The 21,372-nt window shown below is 40.4% G+C and overlaps 1 protein-coding gene across 3 annotated transcripts in view; it reads right to left on the bottom strand.

Moving 5' to 3' along the window:
• The window catches only part of PLPPR1 (phospholipid phosphatase related 1), a 122,262-nt gene that overhangs the window by 60,091 nt on the left and 40,799 nt on the right, over window positions 1-21,372 (bottom strand). For 2 of the 3 annotated variants that reach the window (XM_066181853.1, XM_066181852.1), the window contains one exon: window positions 3,483-3,590. In XM_066181853.1, the coding sequence (XP_066037950.1) occupies window positions 3,483-3,545 (63 nt within the window). In that variant the 5' untranslated portion in view covers window positions 3,546-3,590. Of the gene's footprint in view, window positions 1-3,482; window positions 3,591-14,426; window positions 14,447-21,372 lie in introns of those variants that run through there. The other variant, XM_066181854.1, reaches the window with a different exon arrangement.

The following is a 21,372-nucleotide window of genomic DNA, read 5'->3' as shown; positions in this document are numbered from 1 at the left end:
TTCAAAGCCATAATGGACTCTCTCCTACACTCCCCTAGCCTGAGTTTTCTCCTATAAAGCTGACCACCAAAATGAGCTGACCACCAAAAGAGAGGGCAAGAGCACAGAGCATGGAAAACAGTGCTGGATGAAGACCTCAGGGTAGCTCACCAGTCCCACAGGAAGAAGACTGGGATTTGCCAGGCATTGCACTTCTCCCACTTCTATGCCTGGCACTGACCAGACCTCAGGGAGCTTAGTTGTTCTGACAATTTATTCTTCATCTGCAGTAAACTGGCTGTACTTTCATGTACAAAATGTGTCTGCCAGTTGTGACTGTACCTTTCCCCACCTTCAAGTAGCACACACATAGATGGCCCATGGAAGGATGAAACACAGCACTCCCTGGATCAAACCTTGCAAAGTGGGACAGCAAAATAATGGCACAGCTGTGCTGAAATGTTACAGATGGTTTTGACACTGCTCTGCCCAGCAGGTGAAGGAGGGAGGAGATGCCCCACAAAGAGCTTTGGCAAACAAAGGCCACCATAAATAAAAAAGTAAGAATGTGAGAATTTTCTTCCTGTCATCCCAGACACTGCTTCTCCTACTTTCAATCAGGCTTGCCTGCCATCAATGCCACTTCAGCGATCAGTTCTGGCCATCAACAAATCCTCACACAGCTGTGGTGCACTACTGGCATTAGTTGGGATAGATCCAGAGCATATCAAAAACAGCTCTGCAGCCTTTGCTGCATGCTCTGGGTCCATCACTGACTCCAAAGGGCTCTGGAAGCTATGGAGTAGAGCATCTTTGCACTACTATTTAACCTCTGTCTAATGCAAACTAAGGCTGGGAGACAGCCTCCTGAAGGTTCCTTTCAGGATGCTGTCTGCAAAGGAGGGCAGAGAAAAGGAGAATCTTAGTCTCCTGCACATCCTAGTTAATTGTTTACATGTTTAACAAAACGTACTGCACCAAATCTTCACAGACATTTGGTGACAAGTGCCAGACTGTAATGACACCTCTTATAATATAATAAAGGGTCATCCAGAAAGCTGCCTGCAATATTTGGGAAAGGAACTCAGATTTGGTAAGTGGATCAAAATTAGTGTAATGATTCCCTATTTAGCCTTTAAATCCACTCATAACGTCACATGGTATTTCTAATTAGGGAATGAAAATGTTGATTAAACATTTCTGTCATTTCAGATTAGACATCACATGTTATGTCTTTAATAATAAAACTTTTGTATTTTGAACATAAAAAGCAATTTGTAAAGTCAAGCACAGGACTTAAGTTTTTATAATGAGCCATTCATCTTCACGTCAGGTTCCAGAATTACTAACTACAAGTTAGTTCAGTGGGAAAAAAATGGAAATTAGAATAATGGCTGGAACTGTGTCATATTTGTACAGACTGATGCACGATGGTATTTCAAGTATCTGAACTCCTTGTGACACCTCATTTCTACCTCTGCCACCACAGTTTCATGAAGGCACACTGCAAAACAGGCAGTTAGCAAATAGCTACTGGCAGGGCATCAGACATGACAATCACGGCTCAGCGTTATTTTCTTAAGAGCAAATATCTCAAAAACTTTTAATCAGAGGACCAGATTCCAGTGAGGGAAGCAGCACACTCTGGGGAACAGGCCTATAGTAATTTTTACTGACTCTCTCTTTTCCTATCATGGTCAGCTAGCATGGCTGCTGCTGGATTGTTTTCCCACAGAAAAACATTGTCAGGAAAGCAGGCACGTTATTTTTAGCTGTCCTGCTTTTCACAGCAGCAGTAAGGTGTCACACTGCTAATCAATTCTCATGGTTGCTTCAAAGCAACAAAAAATAGGGTCTGTCCTAACCCAACTAATCCAGCACAGGGCTCAGTGTCTGGAGCAGCTCCTTCAAAAAAAAAAAAAAAGCACTTACTTTAGCCTCAAAAACACAGCAGTGGAAAAAGAACACCACCTCCAGTGTGCCTTACGATTTACAGGGACTTTTCAGATGGAATGCCTACTATCAGTCATCTCTGCACTCCCAGCAGGAAATTAGATTTCCTGTTGTTTAACGCTATAATGCTTGACACAAGTCTATGAATTTGTAGTCCCAGTAGTGCTACATTAAAAATTTGTATTGTGGACAAAGAGGGGAAGAACATTTTTATCAAACGTAGCAGAGAGAACATCTTTTCAGACACTACGTCTCTGGTTTTGACTAATTTTTAATTTAATGTCGTGTTTTAATCAGCAAATAAACTATGTGAAAGGACAAGGAATGTACATTTACGGAGCAAAAAATCCTCATGGCAGTCTTGTCTACAAGAGGAACAATTTATGTCACTGTCATAGGTTGCCAACCAGACTCATCATTCATTTCTTTAGAGTTTTCAGAGCTGCTTGTTTAGCAATAAATTTGAGGTATCTCATTCCTAACTGTTTTTATTAGGCATTTTTCAGACCTAATTTCTGCTTTTCACTCGTTTTTACCCTTCCTTTCTCTAGCTGTTACAATAAAGCAATGACACACTGTCTCAATCAGAACAGCAATTAATCCTTTGACAGTTCATAGCACTTCTCTTATGGAAGAGTTCAATTTCTCTCAGAACTTGCTCAAAGAGTGAGCATTCCATCCGAGCAACATCAGACATGTGGCTCTGAAGGTGTTATTTACAGGCAGTTATCTCCTTTTTACCATCTAAATCTGATGGAAGCTTTCATCCTCCCTGGAAACACAGAGTTGCTTCCCTTGCCTGGAAAATAGTCCCAGCCTTATAGGCACCAGCTAAACAACCATGGATTTGAATAATGAATGCTGGCAAGTCTATCGGTGTTAGACTAAGTAAATGAAGAACCACAAACTGCCATCTGTATGGATTAAAATAATAAAACAATAATTAAAAAACCCACCACACCAATTGCCTTTAACGAAGACATGGAGCATTAACTGTAGATTTACTGCTAGATAATTCTCAGCCCTTGTGCTAGACAAGCTTCTTATCACACTTGAAGGTCAGGCATGCCTCATCTACATTTTACGTTCCACCTGAACTGAAATCAGAGCCTAGTGTTGTTTCCAAAGTCCATGAACCATCAGACTGTGAGATCAGAAATTTCCTTGAAAGAGTTTCAGTCCCTGCACAGCACAAAGATAGAGAGAGGTCTGAGGAAAGATTGGGAAGATGAGCAATCACCTGCTGCTGACCTACACCTGCAGCTATTGCCCATTCTCTGCCAAGTGCCACAGGACTAGCAAGAAAACCAGACAGAGAAGTCTTGGATACAGTGTCTCTAATTGTTCTTGCATGCTTCTACCTGAGATCTGGATAACTCATGCAGGACTTTTTTCAGGGGGATCTGATGGCACTAAATATGAAGATGGATATCTATGTGATCAACTAAGACAGCATCCTATGCTAAAAATAAAACGGCTAACAAATTATTTAATTCCTGCAGAGAAGAGCTGCCTTTTGTGTAGGTTTGGCAGCTGAATGCTACACTCACCTCAACAAAGATGAAGCAGGGGATGATAGAATAACTTTTCTGGGTATTGTTTCCTAAAGCCATTTCTCATCACACTTCTTGAGGAGGCACTGTTCAAAACTTTATATCCTGAAAAAAAAAAAAGACAGAAGTATTTCAGTATATTTCACGTTTTTGCAAACTCCAAAATGAGATTCAGAACACACAGCACTGACCTAACAGACCGAGGACACAGACTACAAAGAAGATCAAGGTCTAACTGTGTACAAAATACCCTGAGAAGGCTCTCCCTTTGCAACACAAAAGAAGAGACACACATAGGTTACAAGATACATCATATCCAGATCGAAGAGTGATAAGGATTACAATACTTTTCCCAAGCAAAAGATTCTTTCTCAGAATGGTAAAATCACATTTTTAGCCCACTGACCTGCCTACAGTGTGTTTTAAACCAGGAGATTTTGGTAATTTACTTGTAAACTTGCATTTTAAGAGACATGCTTACAGTACACCAACTTCACACATGATCGTAATGTTTATCTGTATAAATCGGCTCAAGATAACAGCATGTGTTATGCACAGAACCTCACAACCTGTAACAAGCAAATGCAACAAAATCATAATGAAGACCGGGGCCCTTTCTGCAGAGCCTTTCTGTCCTGATACAAATTCATACATTTAACACACCAACCTCTACACACTTAGCATTACTCTGGGCTACTGGCTATTCTAATTAACATTACCTTATAACACTGTGCTAAGACACTCTTTTTGCACGACACGTAGAAAAAGCAGAGAAAAGAAGACTAACACAAAGAAATTTTACTGACAGTGTGTGTCTTTTTCTGCATGCATGAGGCAACACATCAAGAAGGTAAGTTTGGTTTAAATGCCTTTATGGAGATACAGATTAGAAGGGAAAGCAGAGCTGGAAAAGCAGTGTGTAGCCCAGAGCTGCCAGGTGCAGGATTGCACAAAGCATGAGACACAGAGGAGAATCAAAATCCTCCGGTATTAATTTCAACATAAGCACATCAAGCAAGAGCACAGATTTAGGTGGGTCCAGCCTTACTTCCAACACTCACAGAGAAACTGCCGTGATGACAAGCAGCTCCATGTGTCAGGGCCAGGGAGGAGAAAGAAGGTGGAAGATGATGTATTCTGCAGAGCCCCTTCCTTTGCACAGCATCTTCCTGTGACTCTTTGTCCTCATTGCCATCTGGGTGGCAACTCAGGCCTTGGCATATGAAGCCTTTGAGGTTCACAAAGGTGTCACTGCTTTCTCACCAGCTCTCAGCAGAGTTACTTGGAGAAATACCACGATCAGCACAAGTGAGCTCATCTGAGGTTATGATGGAGGAGCTGGATCAGCTGCCAGTGCTTGCAACCTGCACCATGACATGCAGGCTCTTGTCTCACCACCTGTGAACTTCTTAATGTATTCCTTATCTCAGCTTTTCACAGTTTGACCCAGAGTTGTAAAATACACAATGTATAGGATGGATTTAGGCACAGCAGAGCTACTGTGACACCAGTGAGGCTACATTCTGTGTCAAGAATAGCTTCTGAACTGCTAACCATAGAGAAATACAGTTTCAGGGCAAACAAAATAGTCAGGAATGTCACCTGTGACATGCCTCAGACACTCCCATATTATACTGTACCCCATTCTAAAATACAAATATTCTCAAAACTGCACTGCCTATGGGAAAACATTTTACATGCCAGCTTCTCTCTTATGGGATGACACATTTGTGTCAGGCTTAGGTAGTAAGAGACCAAATGGTTGCGTGATCAGCTAATTCCCAGATTGTGGGAAAACTCTCAGCTAGCCAGTGTTTATCACAGCTGGTCTCTTCATCAGGTTACTTGACAAAAAAGTAAAGGCAATCAAAGGTGTAGTCTTGGTGGGAGCACCATCTTTTGTTTCTCTACAGCTGGCAAGGAGTCTAGGGATACTGACAGCAAAACACAGATTACAGCAAACCCCAGACGCTTCAGCCTGTACGGCAGCCAGAGATAACCCAGTTTTGCTCAAAGAATTATAATAAGATGTAAAAGAAGTTTTAGTAAAAGTCTTGTTCTCTAATCCAGAAAGATCTCTTCATATGCAACAGATTTTTGTAGTGCAAAGCCTCTGACCAAACCAATGGCAAATAAAAGCTATAATATCAGCATCAGCCTTCTCCATTTATTATTTCTATTTTTATCAACTTGACTGAATTGCTAAGGAACTCATGTGACCAAAACTGTAACAGTCTCTTTAGATCCCTGCAGCTGTGACCTTTTCAGGCCTCATACATTATCACAGCACAAGAATAGAATGGGTCAAACCTATTCTAACTAATTAGGGACAACTGTAGAGGGAAATTAATCTGGAGCTCTGGTATTATGAGGTGCTTCCATTCTTAAAACAATATATATAATCATATAATGCAATATTTGTGAATTAATTAAAATTAGTTCTCATCTTGCTCAATTTACCTCACCTGTGCATTTTCAGAAAGCCCCATACCTACAGCATAGGAGGTTACTGTCTGGCATTTCCTGGGAGAACAAGTGGAGACAGAGAATATACCTAAGTGAATTGAAAACTGAATGAAAAGGACAGCAAGGAAGAAGAGAATTCAAGCTGAAGAGATTTTCTTGCTGCAGGGATCTGTCCAGGGGAATTTTAGAATGCCCCATCCAGGTATGTTTTAAAGCCTTTTATGTGAGCATGAGGCAGACAGCTGGAAGGAACTATCTAGGACAAACTAGCATTTGCTGGCTCTTTACAGTGTAAGTTCTTGCAGCAGACACAGTACATTCAAGCCTTGTTCTGAGTGATCAGTCATCAAACCAGTTAATTTGTGATCTATTCCTCTAGAGACAGTGGTCAAAGATACGGTTTTTAAGACATGTCCTACATAGGTAGGCAGAGGCAGAGAAGATGAATGATGTATTTCAAATACTGCCAGTTGATATCTGGGTGTCAATGGAAAATACTCAACAATCCAGACATGCTAACAGGCCCTGCTCATCATTGTTTTCAACTATGTTTCAGTTAATCAGAATCAATGCATATTTGTTTTGCAGTAGCTCAGAGACCACCAGTCTCAAATCCAGGAGCTGCTGCACAAACCACAGCAGCAGCGAAGCCACTGGCACATGTGGGATACCACCTCACAGCAGAATCCCAAATCTTCTCTGACCAGAGGTAAGAAGGGTAAAACCACTAGTCATCTGGTACCAGGATGTGATGCAAACACAAAAAAATGATTTCTGTCTCTTAGTTTCATAATCTTTTCAGTAACAGCTAACACTGTTCCAAAACAAGGTATAAATATTATATTAGAAGGAACACCAACTATTTCTGTAACAATGTAAAAGATATTTGAAACATCAGTATTTCCTTACTTGAACCTTATGTTAGCAATTTGCAAACCTCTGTTGGCAATTGGCTTCAAACTATAAAGATCTTAACTCTCATTAAAATAAGATTTCTGTTTACAAGTAAAAAAATATCACCAAAACCTCTGCACCATTCCATCAATAATCAGTCTGCCCAACTGAAACACAAATTGCCTTTGTCAAACCCCCATTTAATTAAGGAAGCAAATTAAAATCAATGCTGCTGCTAACAATGATTATCCAAGCTTTGGCAAAGAACTCTATCTTTATCATCCCTATATATTATGCTATCTCTTACAGATCTCACTGTAAAGCAGGGTCCTCTATTTCCTGTGGGGGGAAACAGCTGAAGCAATTTGCCAAACATCACACAGTGACTCAATGTATAGGCTGAAGAAACACATTTTTCTCAGACTCCTGTCAAGTACTCTGTCCGCTTGACAACACAATCTCTGCACTTCAAATGTGCTTGTTAATTCCTGCAAAAGAACCACATAGTCCTCATAGTACCTTTTAGGAATACAGGTTTCCCTGACTGCTTGCTGCTGGAACCAGCAGAACACACACTGCAACCTTACAAAATAAGGGCTGATCAAACATTCCCCGAGATGTGACAGCCTCACATTCTCTCTTTGTAACTTCACCTGACATGTCCAAAGGCACATTATCCAGGTTCAATATCTGAATGAACATGCCTGTAATTCTGAACAGCTAGCAACAGGACAATAGAGGGTTAAAATGTCTCCCCCAGAGGTCTCTTCCACATAAACAAACCAATGCACCAAAAAGGGCTGAAGGAATAAAAAATAAGGTTTTACAGCAAAAGGCAGTCATTATATTCCATCTTATATATATATTACATCATATAAACTACAGACTTCTTTACCGTTTTCAAAGTAAGTGAAACCACAGTGGTGGCATGAATCACTCCAAAAGTCATACCACATGACAAAAAGCACAAATGACTTTGTGGCATGAGATCTACTTCTCTGCCTTGCACCCCAAACACAATGCAGACCACTTGCCTGAAAACAGTAAAACTAAGAAAATAACATCATGGCTGCAACAGTTAGAAGGCACCAGACAACTGGCACTCAGTTTGCTATCTCAGTGGCCCACAACACACTAATTTTTACCTAAAAATGAGAAAGTTATCCTTTGGATCATGTAGGTAGGAAGTGTGTCCTACCAACAGTGGGGCTTGGGGAAGAGGGAAGACACAATCAGAGAACCCTCTACCCAATTGCTGTGAACTGAGAGGCAGACAGCCATCACCACCATGACCACTAGACCATGAACTACTATGGTACTACATGAACTACATGAACAAGAACATGGCATCAGACTAGAGAAACTGTTTTTCCAAACCTCAGTGTCTTGAGTCACGCTCGATCTTTAGCTGTTAACTGTGAAATTGTCTAGTGGCTGATCGAAAACAACTGTTGTGCGGTAAGTTTCAGGCCTTGGATTGTGGCTGTCTGCAAGAGCACTCCTGTGTAAGCAGCACAATGTCCCACTTTGCCAAAACACTGAAAAGAGGACCTAAACTGGTAAAGCAGTTCAGTTTACTGAATCTAAATCTCACCCCAGGATACAACTTATTATAAACTCTCCTGGTTTCTGCAAGGAGAACTATACCATTCAATAGCTACACCATTCAAATAAATTGCCCTGTCAGTGTTTCCTGAAAGTGTTTCTCAGAGGTGTCTCCACAAACTCATGGACAAGAAACTAATTACATATCACTGATGACAGCAAGGAAAGGAACAAAACCAACACGCAAAATAAACCCACACAAGTTCACCATTAGAGAAAAACAATTTTTCAGCATTTAAGGCAGAAAAACACTTTCTCTGATGAGAATTCTGACCCTTTTCTGCTAGCAGAAGTCACATCTTCACATTCAGCACTCAGCACAGAAAATCATTTTATGGCCAATTGTGATACTTAAGTAATATAGTTCACAGTATATCTGAAATTATAACTTTAGTACAAAATCCACCTGGTTATGAAGAAAGCTACATTAATAACTATCTTGATTCCTAAACTCCTTCTCTTAAAAATGTGTTGCTGAATCCCTGGTGTCAAAGTAGAGTTTGATACCTAGAAGAAAGTGATGCCTCAGGTATCAAGCATCCTGTTAGGGTTGTTTTCCCTTGCTACCAGCTTCATGTAGAAAATACCCCATGACTGAGTGGTAATCAACAGTACAAAATCTATGGATAGGCAGACTGATAAGGGTTCTGCACCACTTGCATCTTCAAGAGAGTTCAAGTGTAATGTCAGCACAGCAGAGGCCTCGTAACAACTTCTCACTTTGGGGAGGAAAGTGAAATTTCAATGCCACAGCTTCTGTCAACAGAATTTTCATGTACACCAGCTGGCCAGAATTTCATAGGTGAACCGAAACATTATCTGCGTGAGTAGCAGGTATATGCATGCTAATATCCAGAAAGCCAAACAAAATGGCCACAAGCCCTGTTGTGAACCCTCTCAAACCCATGAATCTCTCGTTGTCCAGCAGGTCTGAAAGTGTCATCATGTTGGTCTGTTCCATTTGGTGAGACACTGAATTCCTTCTGAAAACTTTCACTGTATCACTTAATTTGTTTTGGTTTGAATGAAACCCACCTAAATGTGGTGTTACATCAGCAAGACCATATGAATAAAAGGTTTTACCTGCTATAGCTGATGCTCCTCTCTTTCTTGCAAAAGGATTAGTGGTACATGGTAAATGAAGAAGGAATCTGACTATGAGTTTCATTAGGGAATTCTTTAAAAAATAATAAGCAATCTCCAGAAAAAAACCAAAATCCACTAAATTTATCCATGCAATGACAAGCCTGTCCTGCTCTTAACCCACCTTTAAGTCAAAAAAGCTAACTGTTCTAGCTCTCATTTCAGCCTTTCCAACTTTAAAGTGAATCTAAATGAAACACTTGTGGGAAAAAGAAAGACTATTTCTGGCTTCCACCCATTCCATCTGAAGGCACAGAATCTTGATTCAGACTAATTAATTTGCCTTGTGATCTTTTATGAACAAATATAAAAGGCACCGATGGATTCTTTTACTTCTGATTGGTTAAAACTCCATCTGTCTTTAAGGGTATTTACAGCAATAAAATGGCAGATGTGGTCAGCATTAAAGTAACTCTTCCTATACATAAAGGATTCTGAATTACAGATATTAGTTTTATGATTAGTTTAATGAAAATATAGCAGGCTATCGTTCCAAAAGTAACACACTTGAGATCCAAAACTGCAACTGATTATCTTAATTAATCATGGGTTTGAGATATAGGTACTCTGTTTATGCTAAATCACCATTGTAAACTATTGCACAAGAGTTCTATGTTCAGTGTCTCATTTGCATAACTCACAAAAAAATAATCAACATAATTTCTGATTTGCGCCTGACAGTTTTGCAAGATCTGGCTGGAAACCAATGATCTCCCTGGTATTTGGGATACTATCCCGCAGGGCTTGCGACTGAATTTCACTCTCTGAAACCAGTTCCATTCCACTTGGTGACTCCCCATGCAAAGCATCAACAGGCATTGAGGAAACTGAACAATTTCAACAGGAGAAAACCAGCAGCGCCCACCTCAGGCTCTTAACTGGTGAAAAAAAGGAGGGAGACATTGAAGGCAAAGAAGAAAGCAAAAGAAAACTTCAAGAATACAAAGGGTAAAAATGTAATGGTGCAGATGAGAAGAAAATTGGATGAGCTACAGAAAAAGTCCGATGGGATGGAGGGTAGAGAGGAAAACAGACCATAGCTTTTCCCTGTGCTGCAAAACTACAAGACTGAAAATTTTTGCCTACCAATACAATAGACTCTGGAAAACACTCCACCCTTACCTTCCCAAAAAAATCAGTGTTTTGCAGAAGATATTTTAATATTATTTTAAAATTATTAAAATGCTGTATTATAAGAAAAAATTATTCAAAGACATTTTCCTCATTCAGAAAATTTACACTTTACTCCAGAAAACTGGTTTTGTTTTTTCTTTACAAAACCTCCTTCCACAACTGCCCTACTGAAACCTCTTGAGCTATTAAAAAAAAACCAAAACATTTGGCTGCTTACATGTTAGCAAGAATGAGAAATATTTTTATCTATAATGGAGCTTCACAGCTCTGCACAGAACTTATTTTGGGAATCCCAATATTAAAAATGTATTTCAAAAATATATGCTTCATGGTGCTGTTGTATGCATTATCTGCTGAGCCTAAGTTAGAGCAAGCTGCTGATCCACACATTTAAATGCAAGGATAAAGAACAGAACATACTTTGGGAATCCCAATATTAAAAATGTATTTCAAAAATATATGCTGCATGGTACTCTTGTATGCCATATCTGCTGAGCCTAAGTCCAAGCAAGTTGCTGATCCACACATTTAAATGCAAGGATGAATCTTCTGCAAAGTACCAGGTACTCTCAGGCCTCAGATGGACACCTGGGAGTAAATTTCCAAACCGCTCTCCTCCCACTACCCTTCTATGACAACTTAGGAAGCCAACACTTCTGGAGGGTGTTCACACAGGTCATAGTATAAAGATCAACAGGCAGAAATATTGAGATGAGCATGGGAAGGAACAGAGCACAGCAATGCTAGACAGGGTAAGGGGATGAAAATCAGGTGATTAACATGTTTCTATTTATTTCCAAAGTTTTTTTTTCCCAGGGGATGAATTCTGCATTTAAAACTTCCTCTCAAAATCATGGTGAGCTGGTTTAAAAACTTGTCATGTAACAGACACAAGCCAGTGGACTCGAGATAGAAAGAAAAAACCCATTCATTTTGTCCCCTCAGGGCTCAGCAAACTGTGTGAGTATTGATTGCAAGCTGTAATATTATGAAAGTAAACAACTGCCTCACCACAGTGTAGCCTTTCTCAATGAGGTCCAGGGGCAGGGCCTCTTGCTCCCCTTATATTCTGGTATTCATTTTGGCAGTGGAGCTGTCAGGGACACACAATGACTGCACAGACTCCCACTCCTGCAAATGTGGCAGCAAGCTCAATCTTATGTGGATCTTTCGTTGGTTTACTTGGTTTATAAAAACTCCATCTTCATCCCATGCCAAGACAGACAAAGGATTTCTAGCATACCTGCTCTTTTCCCTCATACAATACACCTTGGTAGAAGCTCTCCTTAATAGCAAGGAAAAGAATTTTTTTTGCATTCCTCTTTTTTTTAATCTCTGTCTCCATTATGCAGCCAGGGGAAACCAAGTGTAACCCCCATAGCCCAAATCTGCCCACTTCCAATGACAGTATTGTAGCACAGCTCATGAAGTTTATGTGGGCCTCATAAACACTACCTGGATGGAAAGTCAAGAATTTAAGAATGTACTGTTAGACTACAACAATCTGAAAAAAACCCCAACAACTTCTTAGTAGTCCAAATCTATTTATTACTATAAAAAATACAGTCAACTATATCAAAAATGTTTATGAATTTACACACTTTGTAATACCTCTCTCTTGTCTGTACTGTTATGCTATCCACAAATTCCTCCATGAATCCTGCTTAGTCTGGAATAAGAGAGAGGGCTATAGCAAACCGTTCCTGGCCACAGCTTTTCTCCAAGCGAAAGGCACCACGGCTGATGCTGAGAGCTTATTGCTCTTTAGTCTACTAAACACCCCTACTGGGTGGGGTGGCTGGTTGTAGCTTGATTGGCTCTGGTACCACCTCGTGTTCACAGGCCTCTGCAACTGTCCCATGTCTGTTCTTCACCATGCTGCCATTCAGATAGTTCATTTTTAAAGAGAATAAAGAATTTTAAAAGAATAGAGACTTGTTAGTTATATCCATTAGGCAGAGAAAGTGATGAAGATTATTATAAAAATAGACACTAAATGATACAACCATATAAAAGCAAGCTAAAGCTAAAACTGATTAGTTAACACCTATCACTCTTTCAGACAGCTGCTGTGAGAGTCAAAAGAGCAGAACAAAGCTTCAGGCAAGCCCTGACAACCGAGATCTGACAAACCCTTGTCCTTGCAGAATCATTTCAGATCCTGTGTTCTAGAACCTACTAGAAAAAGCACTAACACTTGTATGGCTAAAAGGCCACAATCCAGATTTTGATAGACAAGGATTCCCTAGATTTTGATAGACTGAAAACCATGATTTTTCACCCATGAATCCAGCAAGACTCTGGCAAACACTTCTCTGGATTTAAGCTCCTAATTAGGGCCAACCTTGGTCTTCTTGGAGGTCTGTACTCTTCCCTGTGTAATTTTGTCTCCTGACACCTATAAAAGCATCAGAGAAGCTCACACAGCTACTTGTTGGAACTATTAGGCATTTGATTTTTAAAACCAATACAGTCTACACGAACAGCCTGAACTGCTACAATTAAAGTGACTCAGCTCACAAAGACTAATCTTGAAATTCCTGTAGCTGAGCCTTTAATGCTACTTCTAAGACTGTGACCTCACTGAAATCACATTCTGTAAGAGTTTTGATGAGACATGCACCTATTTCAGGTCAACTGTATACAGAAAGTTAGCTTGTAGTATTTTGTAGACACTTATACACCAGCATAAGTGTGTGTTCATACAAATTCATATAAACTCAAATGCTACTGGAGCATGCAAATTGCCTGAGAGACTATGGCTGAAAATAAAGGGAACAATTTTGCATGCAATCTAACTTGGTCAGAATATGATTAAACAGCCATTTGAACACTAAAAGCTGACAGAAGCATATAAATATGCCATCACATCCTGTGCTGCTTTCTGCCATCTTTCAAAGCAGACCATCAGAATATTATGTCTTGTTTAATAGTCCTCCACTGTTGATGAACAGCTCTCACCTCTAGAATACCATTATTCTAATTTTCAAAAATTATCTGATTAGCTCTTTAAAAATGGAAAAATTATTTCCAGCAAATTGGTGTAAGACTACATATCACACATACATACAGCATTTTTGCATAGAGGAAACTGGTTTTTACAAAAACCTGTTCTTTTCTGCTCATCCAAGGGCCACCAATTTATACACTGCTTTTTTAAAATACCCCAAAGACAGGTTAGACAAATGTGCAGTCACTCCATTCATAACATTGTAGGACTTACGCACTCTGCTAAGACTCAGTTTATCACAGAAAGCAGTTCTAGATTTGGCTGATCTATGTAAAATTGCTGGTTTCAGTGCTCAAAACATCACATTTTATAAATGCACCGGAGTTAATTCCTCTAGGTATGTATACACACATGTTCATTTACACACCATTTTTAAAAATAATTACATATTGAAACACTGTATTCCCTAATCTACAAAGCACAATCAATACTAATAATATGAAATATACATATTCTCACAAAGGAAACAGTTTTCTGATTCGGAGATTAATGCAGTTTCAATTTTGATCTTCTTCTTCCCTTAGTTCTTATTTTTCTCCTGGCACCTCAGCCATAAGAACTGACATACAATAAAAATATTGCATCACTCTGTTTGCATATGTGACAGTACAAACAAAACAGGAACACGGAAAGAAAAGCCAAGAAATGCTAAATCATCAATATCCATGACAATGGAATGGATTACATACTGCAGCAAATACAGCACCCTGGTTGCTTCATCCTGTGTGTGTATCCCTTCTTTGCCTGCTATAAGCAAGTCCTTAGCCCCTCATTATCTTTAACTACCTGCTTCCTTAGGGTAGCTGTCCTAAGAGCAGCTGTCACTCTCTGCACCTGCTATCCAGTGGTTTTGATGGTATCAATATGCATCTGCTCCTGGACCCTTTAATTCCTGGTGAACTCCCAACACTATTAGAACCACAGGCTTACCCCAGTCTATGCATTTTAATTTTGTGCGAGCCCAAGGAGGACAAGAGACTTCCTTGTCTCTTGTTGAGGGCTGTCAGCTGGGACTGAGAGACTAGGGGCACTGGGTTTTATTTATTTTCTTGTGCTGAGACCACCTCCCTGCCCCTCCCCCAGAAATACCCCAGCATGATATTTACTGAAGCACTGCCCTGCTGCTTCCACTCCCTCCACAACCCTTGTGCTAAGCAAAGGTACCTGCCACAACCTCCTTCCCCTCATGTGCACTTTGCAAAGGCAGCAGTTTCCAGTGCCTATTTATATTTTCCTAGCCCTAGGATTTTTCTTTAGCTTATGAAATATCTTTTCCTCCCAAAGACTCCTATTTCCCTGACCAGGGTTCTGCCTCAGGGCATGTAGTTCACATATTTCTAAGACATAAAATTACATGCAAGACCATTCAGCACAGCCATTCTACGTGCAGCATGCAAGTCTTGGCTACATCTATGGTTTACCACAGTAATCTCCAAACTTTTGAAATTGCCAACAGTACCAGGGAAAAAAATCTGAGACATCCACCCCACCATCCTAACGTATTATGCAACTTGTAAAACATATAGAAAAAGTAAAAAACTCTAAGCTAGAGATGAAATAAACATAGTTCCAAAAATTTTGTTAATAGCACAAAATCATGTTTTTTTCACACCCCAGTGAACTGTTTCATGCACACCTTGATGTGCATGCACTCTGCTTTGAAGACCACTGGTTAAACAGACCACACAGAGCCTGAGGATCTCTTCTGACCTAAATATGCTTTTATTTGGCACATGGCTTTCTTCCAACGTAACTCTCATCTTTTAATATTACTTTTAAAGCTTGCAGAATCCAATGTACCTCCTCAGAGCCACGATTTGTGGCTGCAGGGGATACATCTAACTCTGCTTTTATAGCCACCCATTGAGCAGCTGCAGGGAAAGTTTGCACAGCATTTCCTCATCCAACCATGGCAAGGCAAATACTGCATCTCCACTTAAGAAGCCATTCAGAGCACACATTTTTATTTCAAGGGCCCAATTTCACAGCAAGCCTGTTTAAAGTTTTGGGGTCAGCTCAGTAATTTCATAAGGGACAACTCTGTGTTTTCTCATTGCGCATTTCTTTTTCTTCCTTTATTCCAGCAGCAAAGGGTGCTCCAAAATTCTCAATTGAAGAATTTCAGCATCTCCTTAACAGGAACAGCAGAACTTGTGAACCTCTGCTCTCCCAAGTGAAAAATGCGTCAAGCCATAGGTCTCTGTCCACCCCACTTCTTTGGTAACAGCTTGAGTGAGCCATTGCATTGCCTCAGTGCTGCACTCAACACTACCCATGTCAAAACTACCCACCTCAGCTCCACAATCTCAGAGTGGAGGTGCTTATGGGTTTTTTGATAATGCACAGCACTTTTAACCTATTATTTTGCTGCAAAACTAATCTTAAATTTTACTCTCTCCCAATTTACATGCTCCATCTCATCTTCTCACTCTTGTCTGTCCTTCAGCTTGCAAGTGTCACGTCCTCTTTACAGTATTCCCTTGCATATCTGGTTTCTTCACAGGACAGAAGTTGTATTTTTTCTGCCAGGTTTGCAAATTCTTGGACAATGTCCAGGACAGTCCTGCAAGAATCAGGATTCTAAGAGTTGGTATCACTGTATAACCCACATCCCTCGGTGTCCTTTCTTTTCAAATGAAAATCAAGGAAGTGACCAGTTAGGGAGCTGCATTAACAAGCTTCCACTTCCGCTCTGATACAGTCAAAACTCTAAGAGGATGTATACCTGTTTTCTGACCTCTCTCTTACAGATGTTCCTGGCTTTACTATTCTTTATCCAACTTTGCAGAAAAGTCTGCTAAAAGTAAAAAATAAAATAAAATTTTGGACCCAACTATATTGAGGGATTGAGATGATAGGATTGTAAGAACTGCACTGCACATTTCTTCCTAGAGCTTCCAGTGGAATCATGAGGTCTTGTATTATCCCATCTATAAAGCCAGGCAACAATCCTATGCACAGCTCAGCTTAAAAGCCATCATTCTGCATCTACCTCCCATTTTAAGTGGAGAAGGAACAACCAACACCTGTGTGACAGCTGGCATCTTGGCTAACAGAGCAGAGACTCACACTGACTCCTCCAAAACAAAAAGGTGCTTTAGCGCGTGTCCACTTCTCCACAGGAAACACTACAAAAGACATCCAAATTCTGCAGACCAGGTATCTGAAGGGCCCATGAGACATTTTAATCCCCAGCTGGTCTCAGCTGCTCATCATTCAGAAGTGTCCAAGCACAGACCTTATTGTTGCCTTCCACTGCTAGTGATGAGTACATCCACTGGGAGATGCTTCTGCTTCTCCTGCAGTCGTATACATCAATGATCCCTGCAGAGAGCACAACTGCCATGAAAATGGTCAAGCCTGGATTTTTCAAAGCATTGGTGATCTAACTGTACAGTCACCAAAGGCAGGGAGAACACTTCCCTAAATAACAGAGTTCAGCAACAGCTAAGATTTTGTCTCAGTTTTAGTAAAAATTCAGCTTTCAGCCTCCCAATCTCTGGATTAAAGGTTCCAGAGCTGTGTCTCCATGCATTGTTCAGGCACTAAGAAGAGCTGTAATTAAGAACTGTTAAGAATATCACTGGCTAATTACATGTGCAGGATATATTCTGACCAAAGTGCTGCCTGTCCTCTTACAACTGCCAAAAACTCACAGAAAAGCCAGACTGTGCATTCAACGTGTTCAGCAGTCACAGGCCCACCACCTGACCCAGACAAATTTCCCACTGCTTGGCAATCCACAGTGCAGTGATCTGCTATAAATGAGTGTGCAACCACTCTCTCAGTGTTGATGAACAGGAATTGGACCCAGAGGACCTCTCGCTGTATGCAGAAGCTGAACATTTTTACCTGCTCCTACCAACAATACTGGAGTGTCTCCAAATCCCACCTCCTTGCACATCCTGTCACAAAAGAAAAAAAGCTATCAGGACATTGACAGGGAGATGGATGACTGTGGGGACAAGAAGATCCACTGCACTGACTTTGGTCCCATGGAATAAAGCTCACACTAATAATGGTTGGCATTAAAGAGGCCTGTGATAAGCAATACAGCAGTTATCACAACAGGAGGCACTTGCTCATAAAAAAATGACTGTAACTAAACACAGTCAGCTTCCCCAAATGATGAGGAACATATGATAGTACTTTCGAAGTATTTGGAAAGTATAAATTACTATGCAGGTCTGTCCTGACTAGAGTTACTTCCAAAAGGATCTTCTCATTTCAGGGCCGGTCATTGCTGTCAGAGGAATAAAATTCATTCTACTGTTAAACTAGCATGTTCCTTATCGTCAAGCAAGGTTTTATAACAGGCAGGAAAAGACAATTTGATTTATGTATCTCTGTCCAGAATTCTTCTCAGAGGAAGTCCTAATCTGTACTATCTAGAAAACGAGAGACAAAAAAACCCCAAAACATTTTCAATACATGGAACTTTTTTAGAAGGGCTCTTCACAGACCTTAGACAATTTTAGCTCAGCATTCTTATGTGAAAACATCACTAAAAATCAATACAAGAGGTACCAGCAGGATGTCTTCCTTTGAACAAAACTTCACCTTCTGAAGTTTGCAGTCTGAATCATTCAGACACCAAAGGTATGCACAACTTCTGTCCTTGGCGTTGCCTTTTGTTCTCTAAGGTCACAGCAGAGACTGATAGGAATGTGCCAGTAAAGTCAGACAGAGGCTTTAAAATAAAGGCCTCTATATCCCCACAGATGGATTTGTTTGTTGAGGCTAAGAATGACTGGAATAAACTCTGATCAAAAGAAGTTTCCATTTCTCTAAGTATGTCGTTTTCCCTAGAATAATCTAGCAGATTATTGCCAGTCCAGGTAACCCACCAAAATAATCTGAAGATAAATTAAGTTCTAGAAGCTGTTTTCCAAAAATGCATGTGACTGCTAACAGTCAGTCAGCCCTCTTCAATATTATTCAATATCTTCAACTTAAATCATATTAAGGCACTCAGGGCACTGCAGGAACCAACTGCACCTTTACCGAGGACAGAAGCCAAGTCTTGTAGCTAAACCCAGAGTGAGCTCTGTGTTAACACACAGACTAATAACAGATATAAAAAAGGTCATCTGAATGCCCAGGTCAGTTTGATTCTTCTGACATGGACACAATCTCTGCATGGATCAAAAGCAAGCAGAGGCCTGTCAGAAGAAAACATTTTCAGAGGGAGTGTTGCAACAAAACTACTAGGATTTGCATGAGGAAAACATGAATCTAAGTGAGTGGAGGGAAGCGGGAAGCAGATAGAGAAAGTGTGAAAAGAAACAGCAGACAAAGGGTTAAAAAGAAAGGCATGAATTAATCACCAGAGCACTGCAAGAAAACTTTCGCTGAAACATAAAAGATAAGCTGCCAAGACAGTGAAGAACACAGCTGGAAACATAAGATACTATGATAAGGAAAACATTTTAACTGTGAAATTCAGTAACTTTGCACAAGACTTGAGAGAATGTAGAAAAAGTGAATGAAATACAATGATGTGAAAGATCCATGCTAGCACCCACTGCTAGACTACAAATGAAACATGGGCCTAAACACCATTCACAACTGCCAGCCAAGCAGCGTCCCAAGAATGCAAAAGGGCTCCACCTTGGAACAGGGTCACCTGTCCAATTCACACCTGAGCCATGCTGTTTTAATGCACTCAGTAACAATTGGATACAAACATGCCTTGGTCAATGGCCCACTGCAGAGAAAGGGTTCTGCTATTAAACTGAGCGAAACCATGCACACTAAAAACAAAGTCCAAACTCATCTTGGTGAATTTTTAATAAATTCACAAGCTTGGATGTAATTCAGTGAATACAGATAACACCAAGATGAGTGATGAAGCTGACAGGCCTGAAGGGCAGAATGCCATCCAGAGTGACCTGGATAAGTTCAGGAAGCGGGCCCCTGGAAATCTCATCAAGTTCTACAAGGCCAAGTAGAAAGTGCTGCTCCTTGGTCAGGTCAGTCCCACAGAATGGACTGAGAGCAGTCCAGCAGAAAAAAGACTTGGGGGTAGTGGTAGACAGGAGGCTGGACGTGACCTAGCAATGTGTGGTGGCAACTTAGTTGTGTCCCGCGCTGCATCCAAAGCCCTTGTAGGCAGCAGCCGAAGGGGATTCTGCCCCTTTGCCCCACTCTGGTGAGACCCCACCTGCAGTGCTGCTTCCAGCTCTGGGGTCCCGGCACAGCAAAGATGTGAACCTGCCACAGTGAGTCTAGAGGAGCCCATGAAGATGCTTAGAGGGTTGGAGCACCTCTCCTATGGAGATAGGCTGAGAGAGTTGGGATTGTTCAGCCAGAAGATCAAGCTCCAGGAAGACCTTTTTGTAACCTTTCTGGTCACAAAAAAGAAAGATGGGGACAAATATTTTAGTAGGGCTGTTGACATACAAAAAAGGGATAGTGGTTTTAAAGTTAAGGAGTATCAATTTACATCAGATATTAGAAAGAAATTCTTTTACAATGAGGATGATGAAACACTGGCAGAGATTGCTCAGAGAGGCGGTGGGTGCCCCATCCCTGGACTTACATTGAAGGTAAGGCTCGATAGGGCTCTGAGGATCCTGATCTACTGTAAGGTATCTGTGCCCATGACAGGGGAGTTGAACTAGAGGGCCTTTGGAAGGTCCCTTCCAACTAAAACCATTTGATTCTACAAAGATAACAAGCAGCTTGAAAAATAAATTCAAAGAAGCAGAATTACAGAACAGAGGTGCTGATGGCTGACCATCATCTCCTCTTCTTGATAAAGACTGAGGCCACTAACCAAAGGACTCAGAGGATCATCATAAGGGCCAGTATGCAGGAGAAAGGGCCAGGTACTGGCAAGTGTATGCAATAGTTTTACTTGATTGATGAAAGGGAATTACTTGAAAAAATGCAGACAACTTGCACTGCTCACATAATTTCTACCAGAGTAACTGCCGGTGTGTGTTGACTAAACTGTCAAGACACAGATTAGAAAATAACCTCTTGGCTTTGCATAGAAGATACATTTCCTATATCCTATACAGGCTGCAGAAGGACAAGAGGAAACCTATTATCTGATAAATTTTAAAAAAATTTATCAGTCTGAAACAGTTATCCCTTTTCAACTTCTCTGTATTCCTTCCAGAGTTCCTAGTCACAGAATATTTCACTGATTGGGGTGACAGTTTGGTAATACCCAGCACCTTATAGTGTTTCCCATCATATTTTAACTTGCTCTCACCTCACTAATTTTGTCTTAAATTTGAATGTATTCTCCTCTCCACTGCATATTCCACACCAATTTTTGATGTTGTTACTGATCTTGTTCGTAAGTCATGAAACCTGATGATTATCCATAAATCAAAGTATTTTAGAACAACTTTAAAATGGGATTTTCAAGGACCCTTAAGTAAGAAATGACAAACTACATATTTACTGTCTAAAATCATGAGACAGACAGTACTAGTTTACAATATTTACTTGAAAACTATTCTTTTTAAGTTATTACTCCTCGACTGATAATATCCTGGGTTTCTCTAGCTTTGTAATGCATATCTTCCTTTCACAAAGCTTTTCAATGAAAGCATTGTGAGTGGAACTTCAACAAAAATCAAAACAGAGATTATGTGGCCACCGGACACTGGGAAAAAAAGC

The sequence above is a fragment of the Chamaea fasciata genome, unplaced genomic scaffold (genome assembly GCF_029207755.1).
Source record: "Chamaea fasciata isolate MVZ Bird 193981 ecotype frontalis unplaced genomic scaffold, bChaFas1.0.hap1 SCAF_4, whole genome shotgun sequence".
Taxonomy (NCBI): domain Eukaryota; kingdom Metazoa; phylum Chordata; class Aves; order Passeriformes; family Sylviidae; genus Chamaea; species Chamaea fasciata.
Note: the sequence above shows the minus strand (reverse complement) of the source record. Positions and strands in the feature narration are given on the sequence as shown.